The sequence below is a fragment of the Plectropomus leopardus genome, chromosome 6 (genome assembly GCF_008729295.1).
Source record: "Plectropomus leopardus isolate mb chromosome 6, YSFRI_Pleo_2.0, whole genome shotgun sequence".
Lineage (NCBI taxonomy): Eukaryota > Metazoa > Chordata > Actinopteri > Perciformes > Serranidae > Plectropomus > Plectropomus leopardus.
The window spans coordinates 23314387-23341769 of record NC_056468.1 but is presented as its reverse complement, the minus strand read 5'-3'; the positions used below and the strand labels follow the sequence as shown (position 1 = coordinate 23341769).

Below are 27383 nucleotides of genomic sequence, written 5' to 3'. Positions count from 1 at the left end.
GTTTTGCTGTTGTTATTTGCAGACTCCAACGACTTCAATTCATGAAGAATGTTTGCCTTTTTCAGCTTGTTTGTTCAGCGTTCACTGCAGAGGTGGAAGGTTTCATGCCATCCTGTTTTACTAAATGTTAGGACGTTGCGTTGATACAGGTCTCAGTTTAAGGATTTGAAGGAAGGAGGGGAAATTGTTGTGTAGCATCATACATCAGAGCAGTTTATGCAGTAACCTTCTTTAACACAGAATCTTATCTAAATGTTTCTCATTAGGTTTGTGAAGAAAATATTAACTTGTATTTCACCCCTGTCCTGATAGATTATGCCAATGAAATCTGAAAAGTCAATATGGTTATATGTACCTAGCTGCAAATAAAATCTGTATAAATGTCACAAACATTTTATTCATATGTTTTGCTCCTTCAGTGATGGAATTAGCTTAAAAAAGGCATGCACTTATTTCAAGAGAACATTTATTTTACCTTGAACATATCAAAAATCTTAACATAAAATACAAAAGAAAAAAAGTTAACCATTAGTATTTGTTTATACAGCAGTTAAAAAAAAACATTGTTTACACGTAAAGAAATGCCCCAAGAGATGTCGGTTGTATATTTTCCACTGTTGTTTATGCCCAGAGTGAAGTAATTTGTTATGTATAAAAACCTCAAAGTATTTCCTGTCTAAACTCTTAAGAACCAGATCATGCCTTCAGACTAAACAGACATGAAGTCACACCTACACCTACACCTACACCTACACACACACACACACACACACACACACACACACACACACACACACACACACACACACACTAACTTAAACACAGCAGCTAAGGTTCTTCAACATGGATTGAGGTATAGCATTTCTATCAATGACATATCTCTCTTTCCCCAGTATCTTTTAAAACAAGTGAAATTATGTCATTTTCACTGCAGGGCTAATGTTGACAACAACATTGCATATCACTAGAAACAGCTTGTAATGCAATTGGTTAACTTGTGCCAATTTCTTTAGACTTAAATGGAAAAAGCTGCTGTACTCTAAACTTTGCCAGTTGCCTTTGGCTGTAGAGTAAGAGCCTTTTGGTGTTCACACTGCTGTAGCCTCTCCTATAGAGGAAGAGGAGGTGAGCGTGGACCCTTTACGCCTTGCGTTCCAAACTCCTGTCATCTCCGTCTGTAGTCGGCAATCTGGAAGAGAAAGATATGTTCAGATCTGAGTATTACGGAACATTTTATAGATATCTGCAATCCTTTAGCTGAACTGTTGGTATCTACCTGATAAGCCACTGAAGACTTGTGTGTGTGTGTGTGTGTGTGTGTGTGTGTGTGTGTGTGTGTGTGTGTGTGTGTGTGTGTGTTTGTGTGTGTGTGTGTGTGTGGTGTGTGTGTGTGTGTGTTCGTTCGGTCAAGATAAATAATCTAGTTCAGATGTTCAGATGAAGCCAAAGACACAGAACCCGATCAGTATTGGTGTTGGATGCGTTACCAAAAAATGTGTTTAAAATGTTGACTAAATAATAGCATTTTTGATAGATAGTTGTGAGCTTTCATGTAACGTTTATTATCAAACAGAAGATCAGCAAACTCACTTAGTTTTTGTTTTTTTTATCCAGCACCTGTAAAAGTTTTTTGGTTGTGCGTGCCCTCCACCTTAAGTATTCATTTCACAGTTATTAATCATTAAAAAATCAATTGTATATTCTATAAATTGTCAGAAAATAGTAAAAAATGTTACCAGAAACCCAATCCTAGTCCTTCCATTGCTTGATTTGTCAGTCCCACAGTTCAAAACTCAAAGATACCCAACTTACAGTCATGTAAGACAGACAAAAACACAAATATTCACAAATATTTATCCAGTGAAAAAATTCTTACAGTATTTTTTTCCGGCAATTAACTAATCTACTAAGCAACAAATCATTTTAGCAATAGATCTGTGTACAGTAAGCTGATGATGACAGATAATACAGACAACTAATTTGTCAGCTCTACAAGTTCCAAGTCAATCGGAGGGTCGACGCTGTTTTGTTACGTGTCATGTCTGTTATGCCTCTTTTGATTAAAGCGTATAAATACACACTGTCGTGGAATGATGCTGCTGTCGTCTGCTTCTGTGTAAAAATGCAAAGACAGTTCAAAGAAGGGACTTGGTTGCTGCCCTATAGCGCGATGTCTGTGTAAAAGTAGCTAACAATAATTGTTACCTCTGTAATAATGACCTTACCCCCCCCCCCCCCCCCCCAAAATCTCGATATTTACGTGAATACATTTTTTCCACAACCTCTAATTGGCTCTTGCGTATAGTTCGTTAAAAGTCTGTAGGGACCAGTGCTTGTGTTTGCTTCTGGTTCGATGGTGAGTGGACTGGACTCCTGTTCCTGCTGAACTGAGCCAGTGGTTCTATAGGACTGATTATCAGCTCAGTAGGCACAGGAAGCCGAGCCCAAATCTCTCTTCTCTCTTTCTCACGAAGCACTGGCAAGCTATGAACACAACCCCCCCCCCCTTTCCTTTTTTTTTTTTGGTCTATAATGATGGAAAAAGCAATGCCAACTCAGACTGTGTGTTAAGGCAACGTTCCGCTTTGCCAAACCCACAAGAAACCATACTGCTCTATGTTCATTTAAACAGTTGAGATTTTTGGATTTCACTAGCTGGTGAAAGGTGTGGTTGACACGATAGAAAATCTCACAACAGTGTCAGTGAGACCACTGCAAGAGAGTGGGAGCTATCCAAAAGTATCGGTACATTGTTGGCATAAAAAAAGCTTGTGAGACTATTTCAGGAGTCTGGTCATAAAAAACCCAACTATAAATCCATCAAAATCACATTCCAGCATTTTCTGTGAGTGGCATGCAAACATATTGCATCACTTAAAACTGAAAAAGTTGCCAACATATATTTTGAATTAGAATCTAATGCAACAGCTCCCTAAAATATGCTTGACATTAAAGAGACAATCAGTCAAGTTCAGATGTGTGAAGAGAAGACGGTGTGGGTGGTGTGGGCCGAATAAGTTTATTTTCGGCGTCTTTATACGATGTTGCTTTGTCCTTTGATGTGCAGAGAACCATTTCCCTCCCATTAGAGTGTAATAAATCACCTTTTAGATATGGGCTCTGATGGCAATTCCTCTCTTTTACAGGCCTTTGATGGTCATTACTCTTTTAACAGGCCCTAAATATAGGTCTAAAAATGGCAGGCTCCACATGGCCCTCATTTCTAATTCACACATCTGTCCTCGTTTAGTCGCCATTTTGTCGCTGTGAATATAGAGCGCTATAATACCTCTGTACGCCTCATATTCTGATTGCCAAAAAAAGACTGACCATTTCTAAAATACATTTCCAGCCATCTGTCACTGTTTTGATAAGGGAACGATCTGTCCAGAACGGTTTAGCTTTGCATTAAAATTAGCTGGTATAACAGTGGACTACACCCAAATTATAGCAAAGGTTAGCACTGTGGGTCAGTGTTTCAAACTTAAAGGTCTCAGTCATACATGATTTATTCTGTGCATGTTGTCCAGCTGGAGTTATTGACAGCTTGGATGATGAATGCTCTTAGTAAGAACTTTTCTGGGAAACTTTTTGTTTGTTAGGAAGATGCAAATGGACGTTGTGTAACAGTCCCCAAACGAATCCAGTTCTTTGGACAAGTGAGACAGACTGAGATTTATTGATCATTGTGTTGGCAGACAGGGCATGCTAAATAGAAACTTGCATGATAAACCTGCTCATGTTGCTGAGAAAGTTTGTCCTTCGCTTGTTAAATCGTGTTTCCTTGATTAAAGCTTATCTTGACTAATTTGGGAACCCTCTCTAAGCAGCACACACTGTAACACTTGAAAACAAAGCGTGTGGTGTGACCTAATTGACAATTCCTGCTTTCCTTGTTATCAGTGGGTGTTTTACAGGATCACAGCCTTTTGTTTCTCTGAGACGAAACAATAGAAGCTTATATCGCACAGTAAATCCACTTTAGAAACACTTAATCGTCCCGATAAAGTGAAACTGACATCCGTAAATGATTGAAAGCTCTAAAATCGTTGCAACATTTCCAACTTCTGTTTGCCTTTCCAGTGAGGAAACATGTTCAGTGAGAATCTGTCTGCTTTATGGATCTCTGTATCTCTGCTTCCTCAGACTGAGATTAGATCAGAAATCGATACATATCAGCCAGGGATGCATGGACGGCACTTTTCACTGCCAAAGTGATTTAAAGTTAAAAACTGAAGCCTTTTAAGTGTTTTTAAAGGATGATTTTTACTACTGATTTCCTGCAGACCCTGTCACCCTTATTTCTACTAGTTACCCTGCTGTATCTCAACTCAAATGTTAAATTAAAGGAAGAGTTTGACAATTTTGGAAATATGCTTTCTTGAGAGTTAAAACACATACAAATAAAATGACGGAAAGCCGATTGAGTGGATGTTAATCGCCTTATAGCTGATATATCGATGTTGGTGTAAATGTCGGCTGATAAGTTACTTACAGGAAATTACATTAAGGAAATGTCAAATTAGGTTTAAGGCAATAAAGACACAGTGTCAATGTAAACAGCCTGTGCAGCAAAGGTCACTGACAAGTTGATTTTTCAACTGTAGAATTTTCTTCTCAATATGTATAAAGAATTCAGTCAAAAAAAAAACAAGAATACTATTGGCAAAAACATTTTGTTTTCAGATTTCTTCATCTACAAAATATCAAAAAAGGTATTGTCCTAAAACATCCAGTATTGATTCATCCATACTTAATATCGAACATACAGATATGAGACTGATATCCATCTACGCATCCAACTCTGCAAGAAAGCAAGTTGATATCCTAAAATGTCAAACTATTCCTTCAAAATGCTCATGAAGCAAGACAGGGTGTTCCAGATCCAAACTACTGTAATTACTGGAGTATACTTACAAAATTAACTACACTCAAACTGCAGTGTACACACTAAATGCAGCCAATTATGTGCTATCAATGGACCCTATTCTCCCACAATGCAATACACTAAGGAAATGGAGGAGCTGCTAATGTGCTATTTATTTTTCAAGAGTCTTTAGCCTAGTCATGACGTCTTTGCCCTAACTGTGTCTGCCCTTAACACATTGATGTGATGAGTACTAGCCAATCACAACACAGTAGGGTGGGATTATGCAAAGTGCCCTTAGGGGAAAAAAAAACCCAAAAAAACGCACAGCTCAAAAACGGAATTAATCAAATTAAATTGTCTGTGCTGCTAAAAGCCACAAGACATGATCAAGCAAGGGTGAACATATTTAAACATTTGTTTTTAGTATACAGTGGTAAAGTTAAAGTTAAACCAGTATGCTATGACTATCAATGTATTTATATATACATTTACATGCATTAATCACGGTCAAATGGCACGGCTGCCATTTTTAGTAAATGCAAAACAGCTGTGTTTGATTTGAGACAACACAACACTTGAAATTTATGCACCATACAGAGTACTGAGTGTCTGCTGTAAGAAAGAGAGAATAGTGGAGATGAAGGGCAATGATTATGATGAGGGTGATGATGGAAGCCAGTGCTCCCGGATTGATGAAATATCTGTCAGCAGCATTAGGCAGCGTTTGGGTCTCCCCAGGCCTCATTAGTACTGCAAGTACAGTCTCTCTCCTGAGGTACTTGGCTCTCACCTTCGCTGGAACTACAGAGCGTGCAAACCACCATCATCTGCTAGATTATCTTTCATACTACTGTAACTAAAAGGAGGCAGAAGCACAGAGGTGGAAGTGGAGAGCAAGGAAGAAAGATGAAAGACGAGAGAAAGAACAGGCAAGGCGGGAGAGCGTAGAGCGGCGCTCATTAGTAATGTTGCAGGTTTTGAATTTGCAAGGAGGCTTGTGTATTTAATTCTTTTGAGTGAGAACGTCTCAGTGGAAAGTTTTACAGACACGCAAGTGGAGGAGAGGAGAGTTTTTTTGACTGAGGTTAGACCAAATTAAGGAAAAATGCAGGAAAAGGAAGAGAGTAAAATGAGATAAGAGAAAGAGGGGAAGGATGCAGGACAATCAGCCAAGGAGTCAGAAAACAGTAAAGGACAAAGGTTGAGGAGTTCTGTGACTGAATTGTACAAACACATATTAGAAAACTGAATTCAACTGTGTGCACACAAAAGCACAAGCACACACTGTAAAAACTAAAAAAAGAACATTTTCTGCTATCCCTCTTTTTGTCACACATGCGCTTATTGTCCTCCTTTGTCTGCTTGTCTGGGTCATGCTCTCCTCAGGTGCAGAACTTAGCCACTGTGAACAAAGAGGAAATCAATCACTGTTCACCAATCAGCTAAGCTCTGTGCCTGGCTGGAGAGAGGATACAAAACCTATCTGTTGTACTGATGTGTGTACACACACACACACACACACACACACACACACACACAGACAAAACACCCACGTCAAGACCCTCTGGCTCCCTCATCATCCATTTTCCTTCCTGCACCTCTAAACCATCAACTCAAACACAATCACACACTCTTGGATAATCATGTCTTCTTTAGTTTTAAGTTTCTGGGGGACGAACGGGTGTGCATGAGTGTGTGTGTGTGTATAGCTGGGGCTATGGTTGCCATAGTAGCCGGCTGGGTCAGGGCTGTGTGGTAATCCCTGGCAATGTGATTTTATCATAAGTCACAAATCAGCACGCCAGGAACCCTCACGGCCCAGACATGAAAGAACAAGATCCTCTCTCTGTCTTTATTTTTTATGCCGTAATGCCAGCGATGGCTGAGAGCGGAGGAATTATGTTTTCAGGTTGTCTGTACACCTGGCCATCTGGCCATCCAACCATGTGAGCGCAATATCTCTAGGACGCACTAAAGTAATGTCTTCAAATTTCGCAAAAACATCAACCTGTGGCGGTTATTCGAGTTTGATATTTTCCTGACGTATTCTACTGTGTCTTTTTAAATGACATATTATACTATGACTATTTTATGATATTTAGAATGACATACTAAAGTATGACATTTTTATGCCATTTTGAACAAAATACTTGCTATACTTGCAAAATGCTAGTTTTTAATGCTATCTTGGATGACATACTATAGCATGACTGTTTTTTAATCCTATTTTGTACGACATAGTATAAAATGACATTTTTAGTGATATTTTGTTCTTTATGAATTTCGGACAACATACTATAGTATGACTTTTTTATGCTATTTTGGACGATATACTATAGTACGACTTTCATGCTAATTTGAACGACATACTGTGCTATGACATTTTTTGCTAGATTTTGAACCACATACTATAGTATGACTGTTTTGTGATATTTTGTGATTGATATTTGATATTTTATGGGATTTTCTCATGCATTGTTCTATGACTTTTTAAAAATATTTTGGACGACATAGTATAGTATGAATTTTTTTGTCCTATTTTGGACGACATACTACATTATGACACGTTTTGTTTTGGACAACATACTGTAGTGTGACTTTTTTGTGCTATTTTTACGACATGCTCTACTATGACTTTTTAAAAATATTTTGGATGACATACTGTAGTATGACTTTATATTGTTTTGGACCACACTTTTGCATGGTATTTTGGACAACATTCTGTACTATAAATTTGATATGTATTATTCTGGAAGAATAACTATGATATGCTATTCTGGACAAAATTCTGTAGTATGACTTTTTTATGCTATTTTGGACGACAAACTATAGTATGACTTTTTTATGCCGTTTTGGACGCATACTAAAGTATAACTTTTTATACTATTTTGGAAGACATACTATAGTATGACTGTTTTGTGATATTTTGCACTACATACTATACTATGAATTTTATGTAATATCTTGGACCACATACTATATAATAATATAGCGTGACTTTTTTAGACTACTTTGGATGACATGACATTTTAGTGATATTTTGCATGACCTACTAAACTAAACTAAAAAATATGTCGTATTTTGTACAACTTACGATTGAATTAAATTTAAAGGCTATTTGGGATGCTGCACCGTACTATGACATTTTTTTTAAATATTTTTGGCGACATACTAAAGTATGACTTTTTTATGCTATTTTCGACAATATGCTGTACTATAAATTTTTCATGCTATTTTTGACGACATGCTGTACTATAACTTTTTTTGTGATATTTTGGACAACAAACTATAGTATTACTTTTTATGCTATCTTGGACAACATGCTATACTATGACTTTTTTATCCTATTTCGGACCACATACTATAGTATCGATTTTTGGTGATATTTCGGACAACATACTATAGCATGACTTTTTTATGCTATTTTCGACAACATGCTGTACTATAACTTTTTAATGATATTTTTGACGACATGCTGTACTTTTTTATGCTATTTTGGACATCATAGTATAGTGTGACTTTTTTGTGATATTTTGGATGACATTCTATTGTATGACTTATTTACATTACTATGGAGGACATTGCATGGTATGTCTCCTTTGTGATATTTTGGACAGCATATTATAGTATGACTATTCTATGGGTCTTTGAACAAAATACTTTATTATGACTTTTTATGCTATTTTGGAAGACATAGTACAGTTTGACTTTTTTATCCAATTTTGGACCATATACTGTAGTATGACTTTTTGTGATATCTTGGACGACATGCTATAGTATGACTTTTTCTGCTATTTTGGACGACATACTATAGTATGACTATTTTATGGTACTTTGATCAACATACTATTTTTTGACCACATACAGTTACATGACTTTTGTATGCTATTTTGAATGACATACTTATGTATGACTTATTTATGGTATTTTGGACAACATGCTATACTATGACTGTTTTAGGCTATTATGGACAACATTCTATGGTATGACTTTTATATGCTATTCTGCACGACATACTAAAGTATGGCTTTTTGTAATATTTTCGATGACACTCTACAGTATGACTTTTTCATGCTATTTTGGACGACACACAATAGTATGACTATTTTAGGCTATTTTGGACTAAATGCTATAATATGTCTTTTTATGCTATTTCTGACAGCATGCTATACTATTACTTTTCAATCCTATTTTGGACAACACACTTTAATATGACCTTTTTTGTAATATTTTTGACCACATACTGCTATAGGATTTTTGTATACTATTTTCGATGACATACTATAATATGACTTTTATATGCTAATCTGGATGACATTTTATGCTATTTTGGATGACATACCATAGTATGACTTTTTTTGTGACATTTTTGATGACATGCTATAGCATGGTCTTTTTATGCTATCTTTGACATCATACTATTTTACGGATTTTTTAAGGTATTATGTCTACATCTGTCTGTTATGTCTGTCTGTTGACTCCTTACCGTTACTCTGATTTGAACTGGGAAAATGCTTAATCATTCTGCGCTAATCTTACCAAACATTCTGACAAATTTTCAGCCTGAAATAACATTGACATGTTTAGACTCTGATAAAATTTGCACTTACAGGTTTTCACAAGTCAGCATGAGCCTGGCGAACACACTATCCAAAAGATTCCGTTTGTTTTGTTGTTGTTTTGTTTTGTGTGTTTATTTTTTATTTTTTTGTGTTATTTCTCTTTATTTCTTAGATGGAGAGTAAAGGTAGAGGGACAGCGAATGGATCTGTGTGATAAGGTGCGGAAGAGATCAAAATGGGGGATGAAACGAGGGAGTGATTCTGATTTGAGTAATGTCCCTATGCAGCCATTTTCATCCACAATGGAACTGAAGTGCACATGCTCACATATTTGCAACAACTTCTTTTCTTGCACAGATCAATCAGAGTGTTTTAACTACAGCAACTCTGAAGGATAAAACAAACTTTGCAAAAGAAGACAGTATTGTTACTGGACATCAGAAGTTTACAAGCAAAGGAAATAAAGCTTTATTACTGCTACTCTGGCTATGCAAGTGATGAGAGACTTTACCAGTAGCAGGAATCTGAATGTCACAAACTAAATGGAAAATTTACACTGTCCATTTCTAAATGTGTTAACATGATCAGCTGTAGTTGCATGAAACCGCATGAAATAGCGTGCCGAAACGCTCCATAACATAGAATTTTGCAAAACAGCTAAAAACATCATAATATGGCATGTCGCAAAAATGACCGATAAACAACACTATAGTATGGCAAAATATGTAAAAAAAAAATATACATGTCCAAGAAATAGTTGAAAACTGCTTAAAATAGCGTGCCCAGACATGCCATGGCATAGAATGTTGCAAAAACAGCCAAAACCACCATAATACTGCATGTGGAAAAAAGGCAGAAAAGGCAAGGTTATAGTATGTCAAAACATGACGTGTCCCAAACACAGTTGAAAACAACATAAAATATCTTGCCTAGACACAGCATAGCATAGAATGTTGCATAAAGGGCCAAAAAAACCATAATACTGTATGTCGAAAAAATGATCGACAAGGCAAGGCTATAGTATGGAAAAATGTTGAACAATTACATGTCCCAAAAACAGATCAAAACTGCTGAAAACAGCATAAAATAGCTTGCCTAGACACGCCATAGCATAATATGTTGCAACAACGGCCAAAACAACCATAAAACTGCATGTCGAAAAAATGATCGAAAAGGCAAGGCTATAGTATGGAAAAAATGTCAAAAATTACATATCCCAAAAACAGTGGAAAACTGCTGAAAACAGCATAAAATAGCTTGCCTAGACACGCCATAGAATAGAATGTTGCATAAAGGGACAAAAAACCCATAATACTGTATGTCGAAAAAATGATCGAAAAGGCAAGGCTATAGTATGGCAAAATGTTGAAAAATGACATGTCCTAAAGAAAGCTGAAAACCCCTCAAATAAGCATAAAATAGCGTGCTGAGACACGCCATAGCATAATATGTTGCAACAACGGCCAAAACAACCATAAAAATGCATGTCGAAAAATTGATCGAAAAGGCAAGGCTATAGTATGGCTAAAATGTGAAAATGTGACATGTCCCAAAAACAACTTTAAACACGACCAAACAGAATAAAATAGTGTGCCAAAACAAACTATAGCATAGAACATTGCAAAAACAGCCAAAAACACCTTAATGATGTATGTCGAAAAAATGATCGAAAAGGCAAGGCTATAGTATGGCAAAATGTTGAAAAATGACATGTCCTAAAAACAGTGGAAAACTGCTAAAAACAGCATAAAATAGTTTGTCTAGAAACGCCATAGCATAGAACGTTGCAAAACGATCAAAACCACCATAAAAATGAATTTTGAAAAAATGATCAAAAAGGCAAGGCTATAGTAAGGCAAAAATGTTAAAAAATGACATGTCAAAAAACAGCTGAAAAGTGCTGAAAACAGCATAAAAAAGCTTGCTGAGGCAAGCCATAGCATAGAATGCTGCAAAAATCGCCAAAGACACCATAATAATGAATGTCGAAAAAATGATCAAAAAGGCAAGGCTATAGTATGGCAAAACATGTCAAAATATGACATGTCCGAATAACAGCTGAAAACACCTCAAAACAGCATAAAATAGCGTGCTGAGACACGCCATAGAATAGAACGTTCCATTGTTTTATTGTAATTGTTTTATCTTTGTAAAGTTTCCTTGGGTGCTGAGAAAGGTGCTCATGAATAAAATGTACTATTATTATTCTTATTATTATTAATTTGACATGTAAAAAAAAAAAAGACCGAAAATGCAACAAAATATGATATGTCCCAAAAACTGCTGAAAACTGCATAAAAGAGCATGCCGAGACATGCCATGGCATAGAATGTTGCAAGAATGGCCAAAAACACCATTATATGGCATGTCGAAAAAATGACCCAAAAAGCAATACTATAGTATGGTGAAAGATGTAAAAAAAAAATGACATGTCCCCAAAACAGCTGAAAACTGCATCATATACCGTGCTGAGACGCACCACAGCATAGAATGTTGCAAAAACGGCCAAAAACACCATGATAAAGTATGTTGAAAAAACAAACAAAAATGCCACACTATAGTATGGCGAAAAATGTCAAAATATGACATGTCACAAAAACAGCTGAAAACCATATAAAATAGCATGTCGAAACACGTCATTGTACAGACTGTCATAATGTAGCATGTCAAAAAAATGGCTGAAAACACTATACTGTATGGCAAAAATGCTGAAAACCACATATTTTGTGATATAGAGAAGAGTATGACTTTTTCATAACATGTTGGAGGACATACTACATATACTATGACTTTTATTGATATTTTTGATGAAAAAAAAATCATACTTTGGTATTGGACCCAAGAAAGAACTTATTAGAATTTGGTCATTAGAAGTCAAAGGTCAAGGTGTCCCTCATAAAACACGTTTTTGGCCATAGTGAGTTCATTTTCTCAAATTTCACACAAATGTCTGATAAAATTTAATGATGAAGTTCTGACATTTTATATCAAAGTGTTCGAAGATTAATGGTGTCATCATAATGTTCTGCAAAAAACCTTCTGGCCTTTATTCATGTGTTTGTGTGATGCATCCATGTTCCCACAGACATGGATGTAAACTGTAAATGCAACTTAACTTGCGCACCGAGGCATACAACTGCATGGTGGTATTTCTAGTTTCTAACCTTGTCTACAAGTCTGACCTGCAGACATGAAAATCTCAAACTTAATTTGTCCTCTCTTTTCTCTTTCTCAGTTACATCTGCCATCGAAGCACAGTCATGAAAAACTCGACCTGTAGATCCTAGCTCCCTCTCTCACTCTCTCTCTCACTATTTCCTTGGTTACCCCTCTCCTCCACTCTCATTCGCCACGCTCGGCTAACCCGGCGATATGCCCCTCATTAAGCGGATCAAGAGGGATTCCAGAGGCATGTACCGGGGGAAGAAAAGAACGCGGGAGTGAGCGGGAGGGGAGAGGAGAAAAAAATGGATGGGGGAGACCACCCTTCTCCTTTAAAGGGTTGTGCTTTTTAGGTTTAAAAACACAGAGCAGGGAGTGTGCCTTGACAGACATGTTGTTTTCAGTTAAAACCCTCTCAGCCCGCCTCAGTCTAATCCCACTGTACTGTGGTCTCTGTGTCTGTGTAAGTGTGTGAGGGTGCAGAGGGTACAGGGAGGACTGTTCTACTTAAGAAAAGAATGGCGGGGGCACACAAACTGAGCAGTAAAACATAAATCCATCTCCCCACAGTGCGATATGAAAAAGCAGTGAGATGGTTGCTTCATCCATCATTTTAATTGGAGAGAGATCTGGACCTGAGCTCAGTTGACCAGCATGATCCATTGATGTTTACAGAGTCTTGTTTGGGTCAGTCCAATGGGAAGCAATAGTAAAAGTTAGGATATAAATCTCTAAATGCTTCTTTTCTTCTTCTTTTTTAGGTGTTTTACCTGCTCTGTTTATCCCCCCCCGTACTTGTAGTGTGGCTCCACAGAGAGGTTTAGTGAGAGAGTGAAGGATGATGGCAAAAGATCTGCGGGCACAGACGGATAGGCGCTACATGTGTGTGCGCTGTATGTGTGTGTGTGTGTGTGTGTGTGTGTGTCAGAGAGATTTATCAGGACTGAGCCAGATGCTGAGCACTTGTCTAGAAAGCCTTTCACATCCTGTGCAAATGCATAAAGCTGTCTCTCTATCTGTATCTGTGTGTGTGTGTGTGTGTGTGTGTGTGTGTGAAGATAAAAGCCTGTCTTGTTGTGGCTTGGTCATGGCCTAAAAAAAGGCTTCAGAGCTGTAAGTCACTCAGGTTGATGTGGACAAGTATTTAGCAGCTCCTTTTGGCGCAGCCTGTGTTGACCAAGGTCACAGACTCCTTGTTTAACCTCATACTGGCTGAACTGGAGGTGTGCTAGACAATAACACAGCTGGCTAATGTTTAAGTTTGTGCCAGCACAATCATAAACATGGGGGATGTAGTCAGTCACAATGTTCCCAATGAAATATCAAAGCATCTTCTATAATTACTCTTACCCACCTGTCTAACACAGTTAATAGACCGGTGAAAATTTTAAGTTAAATCTTAAAGGGACAGTGTGAGTTGCCGACTGTTGGAGATATAGGCTGTAGAGATGTCTGCCTTTTCTCAGATATAGGGGAACGTAGAAGGCAGTTGGCTTGTAGTGCTCAAAGTGCCAGAAAAAAATACATCTGGGAAACTCAGTTAATTAAAAAATACTTTCTCAATCAGCTTGTTACTGATAGGTTCTACATGAACCTTTGTATATGAATTTCCTGCCAAAGTTATAAGAATTATAGTTATTTTACTTGACAGATTTCTGGATTAATGTTTCGTCTGTGCTTTTTTCACTTGTTCGAAGCAGGCATGGCTCAGCTGGAAAAGGTTATGTAATGTATTTCCCTGCATCAATCAAAGGTTGATGATGATGGCAGTTGCGGGGTGTTTGGCTTATGTTGCAAGGCATGCCACTGTCAATCAAACCTGATCAAACCAAACTAGAGTTTAACCAGTTAGCCGAGTAATTGACTGAGTTGATAAATGAGAAGAGAATTATCTGGCAACTCTTTTGACACTGGATTAATTGTTTAAGTCCTTTTTATCAAAGTAGAAAAGCCATGTTTCAGCTTCTGAAATGTGAAGATTTGATGCTCTTCTCTGTTTTGCATCATTATAAATTTAATGTCTTTGGGTTTTGTATTTTTGTTTGGTACATACACGTAGCACTCAGTCCATATTGTTTAAAAAGCTTTGAAGAATAGCTGGGTTACTACAGTTCAATTGTCGAGCCAAGATCCGTTTAATTGCCTGCGCTCATTATTCAAAGGTTAGTGTCAGTAATAGCAAGGCTGTTATGAAAAGATCAGAAGCTTCAAAGAGACCTGTCTTCACTCCAGCCCTCCCTTCCGCTCTCTCTTCCTCCCTTTTCTTTCTTTCTGTCCGTCGAAACCATAAATTTCTCTCTTCCCTTCATTTAACGTGAGCCCAGTAAACCCCTCACTTTTCTAAGTCGTCAGAGAACTCAACGGGTGATAGTTGTGGTTTTACATGCACACATATACACTCACACAGCAGAGGAATTCCAGGGTCAACATTATAAAAATCACCCCACATCGAGCACAGACCGTCCTGAGCCCTCAGAAAACGCTCGCTGACCCGTTCTCTCTTTTCTTTCTTCCCTCTCTCGTTTGTTTGAGGAACACATTCCCAAATTCTTTCTCTGACAAACACATCCTGATGGCGCTGCTGTGAAACCACGGAAAAGGCCCCATTCTGAGTCTACAAACACACATGTACGCACACACACGCACGCACACACTCAATGGGATCAGAGAGGAATGTGAAGTATAGGTAGCCAAGTGACTCAAGTGTGGAGAGTCCACTGGGGCAGACGGAATCAGGATCAATCCCACACAAAGCTTTCTTTTTGTTGGTCGCCACCTCAGACTAAAAGGTCAGATATGAGATAGCAATATTGACTTTAATGTGTAGAAATACTTCCAAGTTCCCCTCCAGACACATTTTAAAGTGTGTAAAAATACTGTGCTATGATTTATTATTATTTCATTTATCATGGTTTTCCCACATTACAAAAGTAAAAACAAAACTGCGAAGGGGTAGAAGCAGATCTCCTCTTCCTCCCTCATTAAGGCTTTCTGGATCTGGTCTTGGTCCCTGTCCACCGAAGTCCTCCGAAGTTTTGCTTTCTACTTTCTCCTGCGCTGGCACAGCAATAAAACTAAATGTGAAGATTGAACATTGTGCATCAAGATGGCTAGTTTTAGGGAAACATTGTAGAAATTCGGTCATACATATCTGAGCCTAAGTCAGACTCAGATGAGTCTGTTGTGCACCAAAATTGATAATCGGCAGATGCAACACAAACGTAAGGTAGTTACTTATTTGTTTATGTCGTTCGTCAGCTAGTTAACTTGTAACTGGCAGTGGGTGCCACAGCGTTAGTGGTTAGGAAATCTGCTACCATGCTACAGAGTGTTTAGAATAGGACATTGTTATTAGATAATTATTTACAAATGTCTAATCAAAGTTTGCAGATGGATTTATTCACTCTGACTGATTTTTTTTTTATAATCCATGTAATAATTCCGCTTTGCACTGAGGTTTCAGGTTTCCTTAACGATTTTTACACAGAGATCACGCTATAGGGCTGTTACAAAGTCCCCTCTTTATGCCTCCTTCGCATGTTTACACAGAGCCAAACAACAGCAGCATCATGCCACTCCAGTGTGTGATTTTAAATAGGTTCCTACATTGCAGCATTGTCAGCATTTGCATATTAAACAATGGTTGGTTTTCACATTAGTGGCATACCTAATCTTGCTTGCGCAGAGTATGTTTGAATCTCAGACGGGCTTTAAAATAAAAAGAAAAAGGATTAACAATAATTAGCCTGATATAGATATACTAGATATACTAGAATTCCACTAATTTGCAGAGATGTGGAAATAAATTAGTGTGCAAATTTAGATTTTGTATCTCAGTGTAACTGAAAGAATACTACCAAAGATGCAGAATTACATGACGCGCAGCAGGTGTAACTACAAGAGAGAACTACATAGAGAACAAAAAACTGAGAATGAAACTATACCTCCAATGTCATAAGACCATCTCCTCCACCACTCTGCGTGCAGATTGGTCCATTTCTCCCTGGACCAATAAGAGGCAGCGTCGGGCCAGAGCCTGCTGCGTGGAGTTCTCCTGAACCATCAGCTCCCCATACAGATACACACCCATGGCCTGGAACACACACACACACACACACACAATGAATTATTCGAATCAGTGTTTTGAAAGTGTTCCACTGTATCATGCAGGACAAATGATCAACAGTTGTGTCTTTTTACCTGGTCATGAACTAGAAAGTGTTGCACGTCTCTGTAAGCCTGAGTGTATGCATGTTTGACCACCAGCTCACACCAGCGATGTCGGACCTGGAAGAGAAACAAAAGGAAAATGAGATACAATAACTATAAATTAAATAAGATACACAAAAATGAATTTCATTATTTTAAATGTGACTTTGACATAGAAAGCCTCTTATTTAAAGGTTTATTATGAAGGAATTGTCAGCTACTGTTTGTAAACAGTATCACCAGTGAGAGCAAACCCCAGTGTTGACAGCTTGGCATTATTTCTCGCTATATTTGCAGTGCTTTTTTGGTGCGGTGTTAGTTACATTTAAAGTATCCTCTTGGATGTGTATTGCTCACAGTCTAAACCTTTTTAAAAATCTTTTTATAAAGTTATGACCTCACCTGTCATGTTCAAACCAAAAGAAAATGACACAAACAGACACAAAACAAAAACACAAACAGAGGGCAGAGTCCCTGTAAATAAATATACCACTACATGCTTTGATTGGGTCACAAGTGACGATTTAGATTACTTTTTCGTGAGTCTGTACATTGTTTTTTTTAGGAAAATATTGCATAGTGTATACCTTTAAGAGACTGACCGCACAATATTGTCAGCATGAACCAAAACCTAAGGAATTACATATTAAAATAGAGTAAAAATCCAACTTTTGCTCACTTCAAACATATGCATTTATATAATTGCACTTGCCAGTATCTGTCTTTGAAATGCCCATGATTTCATCTCTGAAGTTATTTAAGGTCACCGCTATTCAAAGCTGATGAAAGCGACCACATTAAAGCTTTACCAATTACACTATTGGTACAGACAATATGAAGCTAGAGGGATAAATTACTCTTAAATATAGTTTATAACACAAATAAAAACATTAATAATAAGCAGAAAAGTGTTGATGGCAGATTTATAAACTGTTGATTTTCTTTTCATGCTTTTGGCCAGTGCACTAACACATTAATGTGAACGGGCCTTTGCCAATGCCCGTAACAAAAGACAAACGACTCATCTGACAAGCTGAGAGACAAAGCTGGAGGAGGCTGCTCCTCTGACAATGAATAGATTTATCTACAATCGGAGTATTAATAGACGTGAACTTTGTTTCAGAGAGGAAACCGTCTCAACTTAAAGTTCATGTTTAAAAGTTTGATTTTAAATCTCTGAAAACTAGTGTGAGTGTGTGTGTATAAGTGTGTTTTTACTGTATGTGTGAATTTGTGTGTGTGAAAGCTAATGCCTGGCCTTTCTCCCAGAGGATCAATAGGAGCTCTGTTGCCGCGGTTACAGGAGAGATCAGAGACTGGCTCTGTCCCTGCCTCAGCCATCATCCTTCATCATCTGCTATGAGTGTGCACGTGTGTGTGTGTGTGTGTGTGTGTGTGTGTGTGTGTGTGTGTGTGTGTGTGTGTGTGTGTTTGCGTGCATGTGCGCGGGCATGGATATGCTGTGCACGTGTATACGGGTTCACTGCTGTGAAGGAGAGAGACAGAGGATGATAAAAGAGACGGAGGAGCGATAAAAAAAATCCAGATGAAAAATCTTTTAAAGCACTGTCACTTCTTTAAAGCCTGACAGTTTCCCTTGGCTGGTTTTTTCGTGGGTATTTCAATCTCCTTCATAACTATCTCCACACACTCCGGATAATAAACTAGTTCTTTGGAGAGTACAGTGACCAAGCGTGGGTGATTGATTCTATTTCAACAGCTCAAGCTTTGGGCATTTCTACAGCGCTTGTACAGATATTCATTTTGAGGTAGCAGTCAAGAAAGGAGGTAAATGGATCTACCTGAGTGCTTTGTGACGGTGTTCACACTCTTAATTGGAGTTTTTGCTTTGTTTGTTTGTGCCAGAAATGTTGCGCTGCCCTCCACCTGTTTATGCAGCAGGAGAATGGAGACTGCTCCATTTAGATGAGCCACATTTCAATTCTCACATTACCTCCGCAACCTACTACATAAACATGAGTTTAATTGGTCTCAGAAGGGCTCTCTAGTTCCTCTTTCGTCCACATTTAAAATATTCCTTTTTCCATATATTCTTTGCCTCTGTTTATTCTGTTTAGGCTGCAGAAATCCCACATCAGACATGACAGAACGCAATGGGTAAAAGTTAAGCGTTTTTCTATCTCCTGCACACATGGGAACAAACAAGTGTGCGTCTGTTTTCATGAATGTTGGAGTTTGCACAAGTGTGTACAGTATGTGTACCCTCTGGTGCCAGCCCTGCCCTTCCGGCCTGCGTAGCCCCAGCAGCTGTTCCCTGCGCTGGGTTACATTCCTGGGGAGAGCCCTGGGGCAGAGCAGCTGCCTGGTGCACCTCTCCTTAGCCCTTTTTTTACTCGGTTTCCTCTCGCTGGGCCTCTCTCTCTGACAGCACATGCAATAACACGGTGACATTCCTTCATTTATTACTGCACTCCTGCCCCTCCTTCACCCTCCACTACCGTTGATTTAGACACATACACTAACGTACTCTGCGTGTACTTGAATTTACCGTGACAAACAAAGAATCTTATAGACAAGACAGGCACGCAAAGCATGCATGAAGTGAAGATGCGAATGCAGTGTTGCTGTAGTCTTAACTTGTCCACGCACTGTTTACAAGCATAGATGCCATGATGCAGCGTCATGCACTGATTCTCCAGCTGAGGAAAGGAAATATACTTTAAACTGTATGTAATCAAAACTAACTGCAGTAAGAAGTGGAAAAAGCAATAACTGTTCAGAGGACAACTTTCTTTTTTATAAACCCCCTCAATCTTCCTTGAACAGCAAAAAATTACATTAATTACTGATTAATCTGTCATTTGTTTTCAAAACTTATTTTATCGTGAAAATGCCAGGAAGTGGTGAAAAATGATCAATCAGAATTTAATAAAGCTGTCTTCAAATTGCTTGTTTTGTTCAGATATATTCAAGACAATAAAAGCAGCAAATTGTCGCAAGTGACAAGCTGGCACAAGGGAATGTTTGGCTTTTTTTTTTTTTTTTACAAAATATATAAAAGGGGTACTTTGGATTTTCAACCAGATTTAAGTCACTGCAGAGAGAGGAATGTGTGAAGATCAACAGTGTCAAAGCAGCCACCATGTCACCAGCCCCTGAAGCTCCCTGCCTCTCCACCGGCCAAAATCTGCTGGATGACCCAGGTGGATAAATACAGGGGGAAATGGGATTGTTGTAATCATTTAATTACTTTCCATAATTTTCTGAACCCTTTCATATATATTACGAACTGTACTTTTCACTGGCTTCTCTCTCTGTGTTTTTCACTGATCCTCTCTTGTTCTATGTTCATAAAAAACTAAAAAATAAAAGTATTAAAACAAAACAAAACTTATTCTGTGTTTCATGACACTATAATTATAGCTGCCATTATTGTTTTCATATCAAGTCTTTACCCAGTGGCACCTATTAGGACTAGAGGGGGATTTCCTCTCCTATTTTTTTGAAGGGAAGTTTTTCTTGTTCACTTGAGGAGCTGTTTTTGTTTCCAGTCTATGAAACCCACTGAGACTGTCATTGTGATGAAAGGCTACACAAATAAACTTAGGCTGATTTTTGTGGGGGGCTTTTTTTCCTAGACACTCCTTAGGTTATTCTTAATAACTTTGTCTCCTGTTCTCAGCTCCAAATGTTGTTGTGGAAGCAGATTTGATGTGGTCCAGTCAAGTCTCCAGTCACTGGAGGAGTGAGCCTAACCTGGGCACAAGCAGACAATGTGTCCTGTGTGCTTGACCGACAGATGGCCTTCGACACACAAAAGCATGCATGTGCGCTCTCACAGAATCAGAAATGATCTCACGAAATTACACACATGCATACACACATACATGCGCTCGCAGACATGGAGTCACACAGTATCTCACATCACATGAGCCTCATATGAAAGGAATGGGAAAAGTCATGCACTCTCTCTCATACATGCAAACACATGCTCCGGCTCACAGACGCACTCACACACGTATTCACGGTCACTCACACCATTCACAAAGCAGTCCCACACTGCACGCACACAGGCCACATATTTCCTTTCACACAAAATCACACACAGAGAATCTTGAGAATCACACGCCAGTCTTCTCAGCACCTTTAACCCAGACAAACTTCTTTATCACATTCCCTGCACAGTGAAACATTATAAACTTCTCTCTTAGAGCAGTGGTTTACAACTTTTTCCTTAAGGGACCCCTTTTCTATCATTGAGTTTTAGAAAAGGGCCCCCCGACTTAGCTCATGTTTAATTTTTTATGTATATTTTATGCTAAATTCAAAGCATAACAATAACAATACAAAATAACTGAAAACCTGCACAATTAACCCAGTGCAATAACTAAAGGCAGTTTGTTGAAGACCAGTGATCTGGATGACTTTTTAACAGATTATTTACATGAGAGATGAGTTTTCACAATATTTGCAGATTTTTTTTATTCTTTTCTGTATGACATTGATGATATCATGAAAAAATAGCATATCATGATATATCACATCATTTATCATACATACTTAATACCCGGCATTATCTTCTAATGCAGGAGGAAGCTGTTAAGCAGAGAGTAATGCTGTGTATAGTTTGTGTTTAGATTTTCACCCTGCCCTTATTCTGGGATGTTTTGTGGAAAGTTTATATTTTGAATAATAATCTAAAAGAATAAATATTTTATCTAGTTTTCATCACAGAAATGAATAAATTGCTGAGATACAGACTTTGGTGACACCTAAGGGGGTCGGGACCCCCAGGTTGGGAACCAGTGGCTTAGAGTGAGACATAACAAAACAATATGTAACAGCAAGATGTGCCTCTATTACTAGATTAAGTTGTAGTAATGAGAAAAAAACCTTATAAAATGGATTAATAAAGTCAATTAAATAGCAAATCAGGAAAGTCGGCCATTAATGTGGCATGAAATCATTGTGAGATGAGATTTGTACTGACAATACAGGAAGAGCAATCTATGCCATGTTTCATCACAATGCATTCTGAGTGAACATATTACTAACTGCTCTTAAGAAGCCATGACAATCACTCATATAATCCAATATTCATCGACTCTGAAAAGCTCTCATTCTCTATGGAGGTAAACAGTGAGGGGCTGAACTGCACTCAGTGCTGTGTTTGTCCAAGAATTTTTTAACAGATCATTCATCTGAAGAGGATGCAGTACCAGACAAGGAAAGGCAGAGTGAGAAAATGAATACGATCAGACCGGCAGCCAGAGAGGGAGAGAGGAGAATAAATGGCCACATTTATAAGGAGAGACGTAGGTGATTAACCTCTCCTGAATGAGATTACTAACATTAGGACGGGACCATTGCCTTTAGACAGGTGCGGCAGGAGTGCATATGTTTGTGCATGAGCAAAAGAGTGTGTGTTTCCATGCACGACTATGTGCATAATGGCCCTGTGTATTTTTAGCGAACACTGAAAGTTTTTCTTGGAAATTGCAGATGAGAATCTGCTTTTATCTGCCAGGAAGTCTGAGTAAAGAAGCCTGAACCTAAAGCTGGACCCGAGGCCAAACGCAAAGTGGCCTTGGCTTGTTGACCGTGAGGTTAATTACTAAAATTAAATGCAAGACAGTTGCATCAAGAAGTGGGTAAAGTCACTTAAACAAACTTATAGCTAAATGCATTCAGGATTCTTGAGTAAAGGACACTGCTGGTGAGGACTTCAACAACAGTTTGGAATGTAAATTATAAAAATGTCCTTAGATGAACCTTTAGATGCCTGGATTCAATAACCGCCTCAACTTACCACGTAGGACAGAACATCTGAGTTACATTACATACGTTACTGCCCCAACAAAACAGCCCGTATAATTAATAAGAACTTGCAAAAACCTAAATATGTATCAAATTTTTCTTTTCAAGACGAGCCATGTGTTAACAATGGAGGTTAGCGTGGACAGTTTACGGGCTCTGACGCAGCTGTGTTTTCACACTCCTGCTCCTGTACTGAGAGGCGGCACCGCACAGTTAAGAACTCTTAAGCCGCCAACACACACAGCTGCAGACGAAAAATACACACACTCACATACTTACAAACATCGTTAATAGTACCATTAAGGAACTTTGTGCAGTACTAAAACATGAAGCGAATACTTGTGGGATCTAGTCAGTAATGGTGGCTGTAAAGAAGAGAGCTGCTATTACAGCAGAATTTACTACACATTACTAAGCGCTGTGCCTTGGGATGGAAAAGGGAGAGGAAACCATCTACATTTCATTATTGGAGGAGATTACGGAGCTTGAATGCATATGCTCACTTGTCTGAGAGTCTCTGTGTGGGTGTGGGTGACAGGGGTGGGTAGTAACGGATTAAAAAAAAAATAAAAATTTGTTTTTCAAGGAAAAAGTACTTTTCGTGTTGCTCTTTTTTTTTTAAACAGTACGTCTACCCTTTACTCTGGTTTATTTTTTAGCCAGTAATCTATTTTTTACAGCACCACTTTTGCCATTTATACCTTTGTTTCAACAAGTCTGCTCTAAATTCAGGGACTGAGTGTAGAGAGAAAGGCAATTGAGGAGCACCTCTACTGCAGATTTGGGTTTTGGGAAAAAAATTATACAACACAGTATCATGACATTTGGTTGGGCAATATTGTATTGATACACTGATACCAACTATCCAATTTTCTATCATAAAAAAATATTAATATTACAAATTCAAATCAAACTTTTGGAAGCCTTCTATGCTAATAATATTGCTTTTTAGGTTCATTAAATCTATTTTGTTGCAATAAAACTAGAAATGATAGAAGTGAGATAAACAGACTGAAAACTTTATCTTATCAGATAAAAACAGATGTTGACCAAGTCCTTCATTAATTTGCAGTTGAAAAAAGGTAATAAATCGCAATGTATTGCAATAAATGTTATCACATGCCAAATAAATTTTTTCAAAAAACAGTTTCTGTCACTGAATTTAGTTCTCATCACCCTGATGTTTGTTCAAGTGTTTGTGTTCATGATAAGTTCGGTTTTAATGAGTTATTAAATTATACAAAGGGGAGGATTTTCCACCATGATTGACAGCCGTGACAGCCAGTTTGTGTGCTCGCATTCAATGGGGCTGCTCGTGACTGGTAGGATGGGTGTTTGGGCGGGAACTCCCCCACCGTGGTTATTGCTACTGTCCAGATGCGGGCTCTCAACGACATCACCCTCACAAGATGGCAACGCTTGTTTCCCGGATATTATAACCTCACTTCAGCATAGCGGGGGTAAGTGGGGGCGTGTCGTGCATCTTTATATATTTTTATGAATTCAGTAACGTTTTCAGGTCTGGAAAATGTGACAGTGAAGTGTGAAATTCTGACTTTTCCAAGTTTTCCAATACCGTGGGAATCCTGTCAAATGGTAACATTCACTTTTACTTGGGCCATTTTTTTACAGGAATAATTGTACTTTTACTTGAGTATAGATTTTCAGTACTCTTCCCACAACTTTTTGGTGAACATTTACATGTGTGTTTTATGTGTGAGATCTTACCTCAGCGTCTTGGTGCTGTAGGTTGTAAGTTCTCTGCAGAACACTCATGGCTGCCACACTGAACTCCTCTTCCTCGAGCAGAAGCTCTAAAAGCATCACTAGCTGCTCCGACGTCATCTGAGGAGACATAAACAATCCATGAGATTCATAGTGCTGACTTATACAAGCTCATAAAATATATGAGACTTATTATTGGATATTATGAGCAAAAAGAGTCACATTGTCCCTTACACCAGCAATTTTAAACAACTAAACCAGCAAAATTATGAACATATTGCATGCTTTGAGTCTGTTCTCAAACACATTTATGTTTATTTTCTAAAAGATTTATTTATTTTCTTGTCAGTGCTGGGAAAGGCTTGATGAAAAAAACACATCAATATGAGACAGGCAATTAATGCAGCCTCTCAAATGGAGGAAAGAGTAGCATAATAAAACAGAGTGGAAATGGCGATTAAATAAATATGATAAACCAAGCGAATCTCGTACAACTGGGAAATATTACAAAACAGGCAAAGGAGGGCAGATAAAGGGAAAGTATTAGGATTTGAATCAAGGGCAGAGAGAGAGGTAAAGCAAAACAATGAAGTTGTCTTTTTTGATATTGTCCTATTGTGAAGAAACAAAGAGAGCAGCCGTTCTCAGGGACACACGCTGCCAAAAAAAGACATCTTTTAGAACATTTAGTCTTTGTAAGATGTACGACTGCGATGAAATCCCTGATTGCGGCGATGACAGAACCATAAAATTGGGCAAAGAAGAAAGGTTTTCAGAAAATGCCTCGCTGTTGCTTCTTAATAGCGCATGTACTGATTGTGCTATCCTGAAGTAAACCTTAAGGAAAGAACCTATTTTCTTCTAATGACTAACATCTTCAGGGACAGTGAAAACTCAGTGGTGAATTTAGACGATTATTCTGAGGATGGATGTGGGCAGCGATATGAGAGAACGACTTCCTCCTCTGGAGAGAGCTGTGCCCAGCCTTGCCTGCCTCTCTCCTGCATTACACCCAGCACTCCCAGCCACATTTTCTCTCTGGTCCCAGTCTGGGACACAATTAATGGCTGACGGCCCTGCAGAGACTGATGTGAAAATAGGTATGAAGTGTGTGTGTGACTGAGCGAAGCAGAGCACAAGAGAGAGAGAGGGGGAGAAAAAAATGACAGAAGAGGAGGAAGACAAAACTCCTCTGCTCAGGTAAACACATCCAGCAAAGAGTAGCTGCATTTGCACAATATATAATTTGTAAAGAGCCTCTCCATGTAAATAAGTATTTCACCAGTATAAAAACATGAAACTAGGCCGTCCCTGCACTAGAATAATGCAAATAATTTTGATGTTCGTGCTACATGACCAGAGAAAACAGAAAAAAGGCCAAGAGGTAGAAAACCTACAGCTACCACAATGCATCACGCCTGGCAATTGCGTATTACAGTGAAACGGTAAGCTAAAAGAATGTTTCTGAAAACATTTGGGGCGAGAAATGTGCAACTCAGTGACTGAATCTTGGTTTATATTTTACTTGCGCTGCTTAGTTTTACCGTTTTTTTAAGCCTCCATTTTCAGTTTGCAGGAAGTAGTAAGGCGCTATGGTGCCCACTGCTTCACAAACTTCACTACTACAGCTAAACACAGCATTTAAATATGTTTCTGGAAACATTTCAGAGAAATATGCAGCGTAGTAACACAATCTTGATTAAGATTCGATCAGCATCAGAGGAAGAGCAGCAGGTAACTCTCTTGATCAGCTGTTAACTCTGTCTGCACTGGTGGCGGCACCTTTTTTTTTACCATGGGGAGAGAACAGATATCAGGTTAGATGGAGGGAAGTTTACCACAGTTCATCCACACACACTACCCACATTGTTTTGATTCAAAGCTGGATAAAAGTTGGCGAAACATTCCTTTAAAGTTATCTTTGGTAAACAACCTCCTAAGCACTGCTGGGAAATACCTGACCTAAAACCAGGAAGTATTTCAGCAAGTAGCTGTTGGAGCTGAGGGAATAACACCCAGACTCTAGCTGGCAAGTGGTCAAATCAAACACTACTGCTACACACACACACACACACAGACACACACAAACACTGATGATCATCTAACTCCATGGAAAATCTGATATCCAGCCTTGCCCTTCACCCTCTATCGACTCTCCCCTCTCTCCGTCCTCTCCTCCCTCCATTTTGTGAAGCCTGAGTGTTTTCTGAAGTGGCGTCTCCATCTCTAAAGGGTCTCTTTGGGGCCCACCCATGATCCTTCTCACTCTCCCACCCTTTGAAAAGTGAGGAGTCCGCAGCAATAAAACACTGCTCTCTCTCACACACGATTACACACATCCGTCTGCTGCGCTGACTGTGAGGTCCTGTTGTGCCTGTATGTACTTATGTTGCTATGGTGGTAATCGATGTGTCTGCACCGGTGTCTCCAAAAACAAATTCCTGGTCAATGATGGTACATTACAAAGCAATTTATATTATTATTATTATTATCCTGACATTTATTGTGCACATGTCTGCAGACAGAAACACGACTGTCTGTCTAAATCATCTCCAGGGTGAAGCCACCAACATCAATAGCAATTAACATCCGCTTCTAAACACCATCTACAGAAACACACACTTACTCAAGTGCTGGACTTTAGTACAACTGTGCGTGTACTTTATTTGGGTATTTCTGTTTTATGCTGCTTTATAGTACTTTTATTGCACCTACTTTCATAGGACAATATTGCACTTGTCACCTCAGAACCTGCATGATTTTTTTTTTCTGTGAATTGCTTCTGCTCAGGTGCAACAAAGATGGACTCTGCAAGTACAGCCATTGCGGGACATAGCACATTTTGTACCCTCCTTCATGATAAGTCACTTTGCGCCTCACTTGTACATTAATCAAAACAAAAGCACCTGCCAAAAGAACAAATACAATGTTAACTTATGTGGAAAAGGTGAAAATCATCCGGCCATGTATGTTTTCACAAATGTGATTTGATATGGTAAAGGATATAGGTTTCATTTTAACATTGATGGGGATACATAGTAAGTGTGGGTAAGGAATAATAAGCAGTAGTATTAAAA

At 38.5% G+C, this 27383-nt stretch overlaps 1 protein-coding gene and 1 long non-coding RNA gene across 7 annotated transcripts in view; both read right to left on the bottom strand.

The window, feature by feature from the left end:
- Positions 1-586: 586 nt before the first annotated feature.
- Positions 587-1097, bottom strand: LOC121944475. Its single transcript, XR_006105910.1, has 2 exons — positions 782-1097; positions 587-749 (listed from the first exon to the last, which is right to left on the bottom strand). It is a non-coding gene; the product is annotated as an uncharacterized LOC121944475 (long non-coding RNA).
- Positions 1098-27383, bottom strand: part of LOC121944473 (aminopeptidase O (putative)) — a 97072-nt gene continuing 70786 nt past the window's right edge. For 4 of the 6 annotated variants that reach the window (XM_042488271.1, XM_042488276.1, XM_042488272.1 and 1 more), the window contains 4 exons: positions 24310-24426; positions 16795-16881; positions 16539-16687; positions 1098-1189 (listed from right to left, as the gene is read on the bottom strand). In XM_042488271.1, the coding sequence (XP_042344205.1) occupies positions 16547-16687; positions 16795-16881; positions 24310-24426 (345 nt within the window). In that variant the 3' untranslated portion in view covers positions 1098-1189; positions 16539-16546. Of the gene's footprint in view, positions 1190-15571; positions 15669-16538; positions 16688-16794; positions 16882-24309; positions 24427-27383 lie in introns of those variants that run through there. The other 2 variants (XM_042488274.1, XM_042488275.1) reach the window with 2 other exon arrangements.